General features: G+C 39.1%; 1 protein-coding gene across 1 annotated transcript in view; it reads right to left on the reverse strand.

The window, feature by feature from the left end:
- ASAH2 (N-acylsphingosine amidohydrolase 2) overlaps window positions 1–13,109 on the reverse strand; it is a 90,712-nt gene that overhangs the window by 1,834 nt on the left and 75,769 nt on the right. The window contains exons 19-21 of the mRNA XM_055425184.2: window positions 11,054–11,200; window positions 4,142–4,201; window positions 545–633 (exon numbers count right to left, since the gene is read on the reverse strand). Of these exons, the coding sequence (XP_055281159.2) occupies window positions 545–633; window positions 4,142–4,201; window positions 11,054–11,200 (296 nt within the window). The remainder of the gene's footprint in view (window positions 1–544; window positions 634–4,141; window positions 4,202–11,053; window positions 11,201–13,109) is intronic.

Genomic DNA, 13,109 nt, shown 5'->3' on the forward strand with positions numbered 1-13,109 from the left:
AAAAGCACAGAGAAAAGTTTCTCTGAGGAAACTCTATAAGCATATTCCTTTCCTACTTGGGTCAGCAAGAATTAAACACTCAAGCTTATTGTATTTTAGTAATTCAAATGAAGAACCATTGACCACATACAAACATGCAACACATGGTAAGTCATTATTATATCAGGAGAAATATCAAGCTCCACAGAGCTATCTCATACACCTTCACCCAGCAGGCCTTGCACCCACTTTGCAGGAAGACTAATTAGCTTTTAGGGGTTATGTCTGTGACCATGGAAAAAAACAAAACTAACAGATATTTGTAAGCATGGAGGTCATAACCTCATTAGCACCTAATCTTACAGATGCACACAGCACATTGTTTTGTAGAAAAATAGGATCAAGATGAAATCTAATAAATCAACTAAATAAAGCCAGAAGGCTTTTTGGGAATTTGTTATCATTAATATCATGCACTGAGCCAGTCTTCCCATTTGTCTTCTCTGCGTTACTAACCAACTCTTTTCAGGGCTTGAAAGACAAAATATTCAACAGACATGCTCACCGAGTCTCCCAGGAGGCATCATTATGCATTATCTGCCATGTTGCTGATGTGGCCTCATATTTCTCCACAGTTAGGAAGGTCTGATGGGTCTGAAATGCAATTAATATAACTGATCAGACACTGCACAGTCACAGAAGAAATCTAACTATAGAAACCCCATAATCCCCTGTTGACCATCGCTAACCTCCCAAGACCTGATGAGTATATGTATCAGAATTTCACACAAATCCTCAGGTGTTCCTCTTAACAATCTATGCGATGTCTTCAGAATGTTAACTCATCCAGTCTATTAAAAACCATGACTTCTCTTTACAAAACTGAATGAAGAACAGTTTTAGAGCTGACAGCAAATTTTGGAAATTACAGCAAAGAAGAGAGTAAATAAAACAAGATTTAGAAAAGGCAGCAAACTATTTCTGATATGTTCATTGATCTGTATTCTAAGACTTTCTCTAGTCACCTCCAGATTCAGGAGGGAAAAATGGGAAAATTTCCTCATCTTTACATCTCCAGGTAAATGAGTTATTAGTATAAACTGTCTGAGTGAAAGAATTGAAAAGCATATGTAAATCTTCTTAACTCCTGGGGAGCTAAAAGCAATCCTTATATTTTGTCATAATGGATGCCTAGAAACCACATCATAAGCAGATTTTATCTTCCCAGTGGAAAATAAAATTCTCCACATTGGTCATAGTAATTTGTTTTAGACCAAGAATTCGGCTTCAAATAAAGCACATATTTAAATAATATAATAATAAAACATACAAAGGCCATGAATCTCCAATTTTCCTTAAAAATCTTTAGATCTTGGCCCTTCAGGTCAGGTTGTTGTTGTTGTTTAGTTGGTAAGTCGTAGCCGACTCTTTTGTGACCCCATGTAGCCCGCCAGGCTCCTCTGTCCGTGGGATTTCCCAGTCAAGAATCCTGGAGTGAGTTGCCATTTCCTTCTCCAGGGGATCTTCCCAACCCAGGGATCAAAGTTGTATCTCCTGCTTGACAGATGGATTGTTTACCACTGAGCCACCTGGGAAGCCAGGACTTGGGTCTGTTGCTGCTGCTGCTGCTGCTACTGCTAAGTCGCTTCAGTCATGTCCGACTCTGTGCTACCCCATAGACGGCAGCCCACCAGGCTCCGCCGTCCCTGGGATTCTCCAGGCAAGAACACTGGAGTAGGTTGCCATTTCCTTCTCCAATGCATGAAAGTGAAAAGTGAAATTGAAATCGCTCAGTCTCGACCCCATGGACTGCAGCTCACTAGGCTCCTCCGTCCATGGGATTTTCCAGGCAAGAATACTGGAGTGGGGTGCCATTGCCTTCTCCAGACTTGCGTCTAATTCACCTTTATCCATTACAACCTTTTCATTTACAGGTGCTCAAATAAACCTTTGCTGAATGAATCACTTATTTATAGCTGGACCATGGGATTCTTTAAAATCCCACTTTAATTACTCACTCAGTCGTGTCTAACTCTTTGTGACCCCACTGACTGTAGCCCGCCAGGTTCTTCTATCCGTGGGATTCTCTAGGCAAGAATTCTGGACTAGGTCACCGTTTTATTCTCCAGGAATTGAACCTGGGTCTTTGCACTGAAGGCAGATTCTTTGGGCTACCAGGGAAGCCCCGATTACTCAACCAATGGATAATATTCAATTAAAAAAAAGTTTCTGTAACCACAGTGACTTGAAAAGAGAATTGTTCATGGCCATTTAGGGCAGAGTGACACTGGGAAGGCCTTCAATGGAGAAGGAAACAGGAAGGGCCCCAGCGTATAGGTCTAGAGTGCAGATCCGAGAACAAGGCTAGGACGCCAAATGTGCAAACTCTGTGACCATCCTCTCCTCGCCTACCAACCTTAATCTCTTCTAGATACACAGTTAGTTCATGCAAGTTACTTAATTTCTCTCAGTCTCACTTTATTCATCTGTACTACAAAGATAATAAAATGCGTCTCACTGAGTAGTAGGGAAGAGTAAATAGATTCATGTGATGATGCATGTAAATAAAGCCTTTAGCCTAGTACCTGCACATGGTAAGCATTCAACACGTAGTGGTAAGGATGTGATGATCACTAATAGTAAAGAGTACCAGAAATTATTTTATGCCAAGTCCCAAAACAGCCTTAGGAATTAATTCTGTTCTCATAGTTCTTTAAGTAATTTAGTTTCTTGCTTCTCCAGGCAATAATGATGATAGTATTTCTCCACCCTAAGGATGTTCAGGTGACAGCTAATCCTGCATTCTTGCTACAACACTTTAATATCGTTAGAAAATAATGTTGTAAACATGTAAATATTCTGGCATGACTTGACTGCCTAGAGAAATTATTTCAAACAGGTGCATGTTGACTATCCAAGCAGTAGAAAAATCTTTCCCAATATTATATCTGACAATGTCACATTGTCACAACTTTTATCAAAGGAATCATCATATTTTAATAAACAGAAATGGGAAGGCTCACTTGAAAGAAAGGCATTTTGGTTTATAGGCAACAATGGGCTCTGGGAGGAATGACTCTTCCAAAGAGTTAATTCATTCTCTGCCACGGAAAAAAATCTAACCTTGAAATCACTTTCATGGACCCATTTTTTCCTCTATATATTTCTTTATTGTTTGAAATCTTACAGATAGAACATATCTAATTATTGCTTGTTTAGTTATAAGGACATTCCAAGGGAGTTCCAGAGGAAAAAAATTACTGCATTTTATTCATAGGGAAATGGCAACCCACTCCAGTGTTCTTGCCTGGAGAATCCCAGGGATGGGGGAGCCTGGTGGGCTTCCATCTATGGGGTCACACAGAGTCGGACACGACTGAAACGACTTAGCAGCAGCAGCAGCAGCATTCATAGATATTGTATACTTTATCATATACATAAATACAGATATATGACAAAAAAGTATGAAATGATATGTAAGAAACTGGTAACAGTGATTGCCTCTAAAAATGTTCATGAAAAGAGAGGTGCTTTCACAGTATATTTTAAGAGCTTCTGTACTATCTGTTTTTACATGGAATCTGTATTTCTTGTGTCATTTTTCAAGATTAATAAATAAATACCCTATTAGTGCCAGTAGCAAAGAGTAGGGAAATGGCCAGTGCAAGAAAAAGGAAAGCATGTGGGCCAAGGCTCCAGTCATTAGAGTGTCCGCTCGGGGATCATGATCATTCCACAACAATGGAAGCAGGACCAGAGTCAGGAGTGCAGAAGAGGAGAGGAGCCAAAGAGGGGTGAAAAGGAACCAAAGATACACTTCACATTGGCCCTTGGATTATTTTACCAAATTCAGTAGAGTTTTAAAATTGGAATTCGTAAATGGGAATTGTATTCAAATCTACATCATCTCAAGAGACCACGCAATTCTCTATGCATTGTGCTAAATGTGGTCCTAAGTAGAACCAATTAAATATTTCCTGGGGTCTATCTTTTTAGACCCAACTCTACATTAACTGTTCCCCCTGAAAATTTTCACACCTATAAAATACGATGAAAAGCAAGTTGGAACATTTTATCTTTATTTTTTAATCTTCAGAGGGACATGCAAGTGAAAGGCTAAAGAAGTGGACTTAAATTCGTAAAAAGAATCATTAATGCTTACCCGGTTTTCTGCTGAATTCTTTGGGTTAGCACCTACAAACGTAACTTCAACAACTTCTCCCTGAAAATAAAAACTGCTTTCATGAGTTCTAACAATAGTACTTTTCCATGCTCATATTTGGGCCATTATTTATGAAACATTCCTAGGAGTCTGGGTACCTGTAGAGATTATATTGTATTTAATTGAATCTTCTGAGAATATTAGAGAACATATCCTTGTAACAACGGGAACAGGAATTTGGACCCAGTAAATTACTTCAGAATCAATAATTTGCTTTTGGTAGATTCAGATATAGATGAAGATATAGAGCTATATATCTACAAATTCAAATAACTTAGATGAAATGAAATGGAAAAATTCCTCAAGATATAGAGATTACTAAAGATTATTCAAGAAGTAGATGCCCTTAATAGTAAAAACTTACCAAACTGTACTCTTTAAAGATGTATTACTGTATGTCATTTATACATCAAAAATTTTTTTCTTAAATAACAAACTAACAAATAAGTCTTCACATGACTTACCATGGTATACAAGACCTTTTACAGGTTAAGTTCCCACCTGCTGCTCCACCTTAAGCCCTCTATAGTCCATATACCTACAGGTAGTACGTCTTGGGGCTTCCCTGGTGGCTCAGCCAGTAAAGAACCTGCCTGCAATGCTGGAGATCCAGGTCTCTTGATGGGCACTATAAACTCCTATGAGAGTCCCTTGTACTGCAAGGAGATCCAACCAGTCCATTCTAAGGAGATCAATCCTGGATGTTCATTGGAGGGACTGATGCTAAAGCTGAAACTGCAATACTTTGGCCACCTTGTGCGACGGGTTGACTCACTGGAAAAGACTCTGATGCTGGGAAAGGTTGGGGGCGGAAGGAGAAGGGGACGACGGAGAATGAGATGGCTGGATGGCATCACCGACTCTGTGGACATGGGTTTGAGTGTACTCCAGGAGTTGGTGATGGACAGGGAGGCCTGGCGTGCTGTGATTCATGGGGTCGCGGAGAGTCGGACACGACTGAGCGACTGAACTGAACTGATCCTCCAAGACCTAGCCCATATTAAAAACATTTTTTAATAAAAATATTCATGGGTTCATAATCAACGATAACCATCTAAATAAAGATGTGCAGCTCAATTATTTACTGTTAACTCCCCTGAATAACTATCATCAATTTATTTTTTCTACTTTTCTTCATTTTTACCAGTGAGATTATCAAATTAGCCAGCCTCACCAATGGCTAGCAAAATGTTTCAACAGCAGTTATAATTTTCTACAAAAATCACTCTATTCTTTATACAGAGCAATCATCCCTGCAAACCACACCATGGTTCACTTAAAAAATAAAATTTGCACATGATTAGCCAAATTTTCCTAATCCTCACATGTTCTCATCCTTGATTTTTTCCTGCCATCACAATTTCTGCTCACTCACACTCATCTTAACAAGAGACAACCACACTACAGATATAATATGCCAATTCAAATGGTGGCAGTATAGAACAGACATTTCTCACATGACAGTATGAGGAGGTCAGTATGTCCTTTCCCTAAAAAGCAACTACATATATGGACAAAACTATCAAAAATAACCACTTTTAAACTTTATTTTTTAAAATAGAGTCCGTTTACAATGTAATATTCATTTCTGGTGAACAGTGATTCAATTATATATTTTTTAATATTAACTTTCATTTTAGGTTATTATAGGTTATTAAAAGATAATGAATATAGTTCCCTGTGCTATACAGTGGAACTTTATTGTTTATTTTCTACATAGTAGTTTGTATCTGCTAATCACAAATTCCTAATTTTTTCCCCCATCCCTTTTCGCTTTGGTTACCCAAAGTTTATTTTCTATGGCTATGAATCTGATTCTGTTTTGTAAGTAAGTTTGCTTGTATCATATTTTAGATTCTATGTATAAGTGATATCATATATTTGTCTTTCTCTGACATGTTTCACTTACTATGATAATCTCTAGGTCCATCCATGCTGCTGCAAATGGCATTATTTCATTCTTTTTCATGGCTGAGCAGTATTTATTGTATATTATATATACCACATCTTATTTATCCATTCATTTGTTGAAGGATATTTAGGTTGCTTCCATGCCTTCAGTTCAGTTCAATTCAGTCGCTCAGTCATGTCTGACTCTTTGCAACCCCATGAATCACAGGCCTCCTGTCCATCACCAACTCCCAGAGTTTACCCAAACTCATGTCCATTGCATCGGTTATGCCATCCAGCCATCTCATTCTCTGTCATCCCCTTCTCCTCCTGCCCTCAATCCCTCCCAGCATCAGGGTCTTTTCCAATGAGTCAACTCTTCTCATGAGGTGGCCAAAGTACTGGAGTTTCAGCTTCAGCATCAGTCCTTCCAATGAACACCCAGTCCTTTAGGATGGAATGGTTGGATCTCCTTGCAGTCCAAGGGACTCTCAAGAGTCTTCTCCAACACCACAGTTCAAAAGCATCAATTCTTCGGCACTCAGCTTTCTGCACAGTCCAACTCTCACATCCATACATGACCACTGGAAAACCATAGCCTTGACTAGACAGACCTTTGTTGGCAAAGTAATGTCTCTGCTTTTTAATATGCTATCTAGGTTGGTCATAACTTTCCTTCAAGGAGTAAGCATCTTTTAATTTCATGGCTGCAGTCACCATCTGCAGTGATTTTGGAGCCTCAGCCATTGTAAATAGTGCTGCTATGAACATTGGGGTGCATGCATCTTTTCAAATCAGAGTTTCCTCTGGATATACTCCCGATGTGGGACTGCTGGATCACATGTAACTCTATAAACAACCTTTTTGGCACTTCAAATAACTGCAAACTGAGACATGTTTACTCATTAAAACAACTAAACTTAGGGTAAGCACAGTACAAGCTTTTGGTTTTCTTACCAGGGTTGTGCTCATCCTCTGTGTTACTATAGTTCAACCAGAGTGGGGAAGGCCATAAAATCTCTAACTTAAGTGTCTTTCTAGATGAAAATAAGATGACTGGTGGCTGGGGGCTTCGGCATAACCTCAAAATGGGAGTTAGTTGTCAGGGGCACAAACCATGTGATTAGAGAGCTAGAACTTTCAATTCCCTGATCTCCAGGGAGGGAAAAGAGCTAGAGGGCGAGTTAACCACCCATGGCTAATGATTTAGTTAATCATGCCCAGGTAAGGGAGCCTCCACAAAAGTCCCTGAAGCATGGGATCCAGGGACCTTCGAGGCTGGTGAACACGCAGAGATTCTGGAAAGTGGAATGCCTGGAGAAGCTCTGCATTCCTTCCCCTATACCTTGGCTCTACACATCTCTTCCATGGATTGTTCCTGAGTTGTATCCTTTTATAATCAGCTGGTGATCTAGTAAGTAGACTATTTTCCAAAGTTCTGTGAGCTGTTCTAGCAAGTTATTAAACCTGAGGAGGAGAATCTCCAATTTATAGCCAGAGCATCTTCAATTTATAACCAGGCTGTTAGAAGGACAGGTGACAACTTGGATTTACCATTGGTGTCTGAAATATGTTTGTATGGGGAGAAGGAGGTGGGAAGAGAGGGTGCTGTCTTGTGGAACTGAGCCTTTGTGGAAAAAACAAACAAACAAACAATAGAAGAGTTAGTAGCTCAGATGGGTCCAACTCTTTGCAACCCCATGAACTGTAGCTCCTCTGACCATGGGATTCTCCAGGCAAGAATACTGGAGTGGGGTAGCCATTCCCTTCTCCAGGGGTTCTTCCCAACCTAGGGATAGAACCTGAGTCTCCTGCAGTGCAGGCAGATTCTTTACTATCTGAGCCACCAGGGAAGCCCACTGAGTCCTTAACTCCAAGTAAATAACATCAGAATTGAATTGTGTAGGGCATCAAATTGGTGTCCACAGGGAATAGGAGAACCTCCACACAATTACTGTGAGGGGAAGCTCCACACAATTGCTTTCAGAATTATTGAGAGTGAAATGTTAAGAGCAGAAACAGAGCTCTTTTCCAAGTCCCTAATATCAGGAAAATAGCTAAAACTATACATAGTAAAAAACCAACAGAGGAATTTATAAAAGGACACTACACATAAAAATAACTAAGCATCCACCTTAAGAAATAAGAAGAAGTGCAAAATAAAATCAAAGCAGGCAGAAGGAAGGAAATTAAACACTAGAGCAAAAATCAATGAAATAGAAAACAACAGATAAAATCAATGAAGCTAAAAGATGGCTCTTTGAAAACACAAGTCAGCAAAACCAGGAAGAAAGATGGGACATCATTATTGACCTTACAGGAATTAAAAGAATTATAAGGGAATGCTATGAACAAGTTTATCCCAACACATTAGACAATTAAATGAAATGGGAAAATTCCTAAAGACAAATTAACCTGTTAGAAAGACATACAACTGACACACAAAAAAATAGAACATCTAAATATGCCTAGATTGAGTAAAGAAATTGAATTACTGATTTAAAATTTTGCCATAAAGAGAAACCCAAATTTAAATGACTTTGCTGGTAAATCTGATCCAATTTCTAAAGAAGAAATAATATTAATCTTTTGCATACATTTTCAGATAATATGAGAGGAAACACTTCCTACTCCTTCTTTGATACCAGTATTACCCTGATAGCAAGAGCAAAGACAACATATGAAAAGAAGACTACAAATGCCCCTCGTAGACATGAGTATAAAACTCTTTAGAAAGATATTAGCAAACCAAATTTGTGAAGTGAAGTGTTAGTTGTGAAGTGTTAGTTGCTCAGTTGGGCCCAACTCTTTGTGACCCCATGGACCGCAGCCCACCAGGCCCCTCTGTCCATGGGATTTTCCAGGCAAAGATAACTGGAGTGGGTTGCCATTTCCTTCTCCAGAGGATCTTCCCCACCCAGGGATCGAACCCGGGTCTCCTGCATTGCTGTTGCTGCTGCTGCTAAGTCACTTCAGTCATGTCCGACTCTGTGCGACCCCATAGAGGGCAGCCCACCAGGCTCCCCCATCCCTGGGATTCTCCAGGCAAGAACACTGGAGTGGGTTGCCATTTCCTTCTCCAATGCAGGGAAGTGAAAGTGAAGTCGCTCAGTCGTGTCCGACTTGTAGCGACCCCATGGACTGCAGCCCACCAGGCTCCTCCATCCATAGGATTCTCCAGGCAAGAGTACTGGAGTGGGATGCCATTGCCTTCTCCACTCCTGCATTGCAGGCAGATTCTTTACCGACTTAGCTACAAGGGAAGCCCACGTGTTGTTAAACCAAATTTAACAACATGTAAAGAGTATACCATGACTAAAGGATATTTATTTAATATGTGAAAATCAACTAATAAAATACACCCTATTAATAGATAAAAAAAACAAAAGCCACATGATCATCTCTGTAGACACAGAAAAGCATTTGGAAAAAAGTTCACACCATTTCTTCATAAAAACTCTCAACAAACTAGACATAGAAGGGAATTTTTTAACCTAATAAAGGGCATCTACAGAAATTATGGCAGAAAGTGAAGAGGAACTCAAAAGCCTCTTGATGAAAGTGAAAGAGGAGAGTGAAAAGGTTGGCTTGAAGCTCAACATTCAGAAAACAAAGATTATGGCATCTGATCCCATCACTTCATGGGAAATAGATGGAAAAACAGTGGAAACAGTGTCAGACTTTGTTTTTTGGGGCTCCAAAATCACTGCAGATGCTGATTGCAGCCATGAAATTAAAAGACGCTTGCTCCTTGGAAGGAAAGTTATGACCAACCTAGATAGTATATTAAAAAGCAGAGACATTACTTTGCCAACCAAGGTCCGTCTAGTCAAGGCAATGGTTTTTCCCGTGGTCATGTATGGGTGTGAGAGTTGGACTGTGAAGAAGGCTGATCGCCGAAGAATCGATGCTTTTGAACTGTGGTGTTGGAGAAGACTCTTGAGAGTCCCTTGGACTGCAAGGAGATCCAACCAGTCCATTCTAAAGGAGATCAATCCTGGATGTTCATTGGAGGGACTGATGCTAAAGCTGAAGCTGCAATACTTTGGCCACCTCATGCGACGAGTTGACTCACTGGAAAAGACTCTGATGCTGGGAAAGGTTGGGGGGGGGAGGCGAAGGGGACGACGGAGAATGAGATGGCTGGATGGCATCACCGACTCTGTGGACATGAGTTTGAGTGTACTCCGGGAGTTGGTGTTGGACAGGGAGGCCTGGCGTGCTGTGATTCATGGGGTCGCGGAGAGTCAGACACGACTGAGCGACTGAACTGAACTGAACTGAACAGAAAGTCTGATGAAAACATTATACTTAATAACAATACTTTTCCTCCTAAGATTAGAAACAAGATAAGGATGTCCATTCTTACAACTTCTTTTCAACATTGCACTGGAGACTCTAGCCAATGCAGTAAGAAAAAAAAGAAAAAGTATCCAGAAAAGAAACTCAAAAAGAAGTAAACCTGCTTTTATTCACAGATGACATACTATACATAGACATTTCTAAGGAATCCACACCAAAGAAAATCTATTGAAACTAATAAATGATTTAGCAAAATTATAAGACACAAGATCTATATAAAGCACTAGTAGTAGAAAACCTGCTTCATTTCTATATGTTTTCCTACCCTTGATTTAAGAAACCACTTTTCTATGCTGCAATGAATGGTTTCATGCCTAATTTCAGTTTTCTAATAAAAAATTTTATAAAAAAATAAAAGTTGCAAAAAGACAAAAAGAGAAAAAAAATTCAATTTTTCCAAAATTGCCATCTGAAAAATAAATACTTTCCCATTCTCATGTTTGCAGAGCCTCTGCAGAGACAAGAACAATTTTCAAAATCATTGCTAAAAACTGGTCCGTGGCATGATTCAAGGCAGGCGGTGACTTTTAAACAACATCTTTCCCCCCATCTTCAAATATAGGCTTCAAAATGATCCCAAGATCCTTTTCCAAGTCTTACCACTCTGTATATAGTGTTCGCTGGCAGCAGGATATCCCCAAAAGTTGTGCCTGCAGGCACTCTATCCGCAATATTTGGAATTAATGGAGACATCAGTTCTTCAAAAAATGGAGGCTCTGGACCACTGCTCAGATTGGCTACAGTATCCTAGAACAAAGAGTATTTGCTTAAGGGGTGTACAGTGTAGAGTGGAGACCTGTTCCCCTGACCACACCCCCCTCAAAATGTCTTCATTGGAACACACACACACACATACATTCACTTTCACTTTTTCTCTCTCTTCCCAAGAGCTAACAACTATAACAAAATATGAGGGGAACTTTGCTGAAATCGGAGCCTAGATGTCCATAATTTTAACTTTTGTGACAGAGGAACATTTCAGTCACAGGAAACACTCTCACTCCCCTCATCAGTATAATCTGAGTGTAAGCTAGGAATCGTGCTACATGAGGTTAGACTCTGGGACAACCATTCTTTAAGTGTATGACTCTGAATAGGAACACATGGTCAGCCTCTGTAACATGACATTGTAATTATTCTTTTAAATGTTTAAAAATTATTAAGTCTCTCTTATCCAAAGTCACTACCAAGTATTTTCCTAAATCCTTCTCTGTGCTAATTAATGAATATAACAAATATAGTTTTAATTTAAAAGTTAAGATCAACCTATAATATGCCCAGTTTAATCTATGTTTTCCATGTGTCACCTTTAATAGTGCCATCAAAATTCTAGTCTCAAATTTTAAATAGCCCTTCATATGTATTTAATATACTTTAATCCTTGTTCTATATACTTAATCTTTACACCAGCCATAAAATCCACTCATTATCATTTCCATTTTGCAAATGGGAAAATAGATTTGAAAATACTCAGTGGTATTTTTGCCCAAGATCACATAGATATTCCTAGACACATAACCATAAAATTCTGAAACAAATTTCTGCAAAGTGAATCACACTTCCTAAATATCACTATAAAATTTGATACCTCTATTTCTATGGGAAGAGCTATAAACCTGTAATTGCATGAAAGTTAAACAGTAGTTATCTCTGCTGCTGCTGCTGCTGCTAAGTCACTCCAGTCATGTCCAACTCTGTGCGACATCATAGACAGCAGCCCACCAGGCTCCCCTGTCCCTGGGATTCTCCAGGCAAGAACACTGGAGTGGGTTGACATTTCCTTCTCCAATGCATCAAAGTGAAAAGTGAAAGTGAAGTCGCTCAATCGTGTCCAACTCTTAGCGACCCCATGGACTGCAGCCCACCAGGCTCCTCCATCCATGGGATTTTCTAGGCAAGAGTACTTGAGTGGGGTGCCATTGCCTTCTCTGGCGGTTATCTCTAGAGATGGCTTATAGGTTAATACATATCTTTATAATCTGAATATTCCACAAATAGGTACAGATTTTATGATAAAAACTAAAAATAATTGAAAAGAAAGTATCAGATCTAAAATTGAAAGGCATATTATGATAAAACAATAATCAGGTAATTAAGATACTGGGTTGGCTAAGAAGTTTATTCAGGTTTTTCCAAAAGACGTTACAAAAAACCTGAATGAACTTTTTGGCCAACCCCATATATCTTAAAGTAGATTCCTTCTACTGAGATTTCAAATACACAGTCAATAGCTAATTAGGTGGAGGCATATGAAATTTCCAATATTTCACTGTTTTGACCTACAGAAATAGCAGTTTTGTTTCAATTTGATATGTCCAAGCTTTTCCTTTGAAAGGTCTTTATTGTCTTGGCTATGCCATCCCTGCCTCATAGCCTTTTGGGTCTTATGTGGTATTATACAAGGATCATTTATTATCTTAAAGCTGTTATCCTGCATATTGACTAATCTTCTGCCACCAGAATGCACCTTTGTATATAAACTATATACCAGAGGTAAGAGTTACACCAGTGTTTTTTCTTTAAATAAACTCATTTAGGTGTACATATTTTAGGTATACATATTTTAGGTAGATACAATGTATATGTACATTGGAAGACAACTCTTATACTTTATCAAATCTAAGGCTCTGTTGATGATAACTATTATTATTTTTGA

Source organism: Moschus berezovskii, chromosome 12 (genome assembly GCF_049115385.1).
Source record: "Moschus berezovskii isolate FMDL1 chromosome 12, NW_MosBer_1.0, whole genome shotgun sequence".
NCBI classification, from domain to species: domain Eukaryota; kingdom Metazoa; phylum Chordata; class Mammalia; order Artiodactyla; family Moschidae; genus Moschus; species Moschus berezovskii.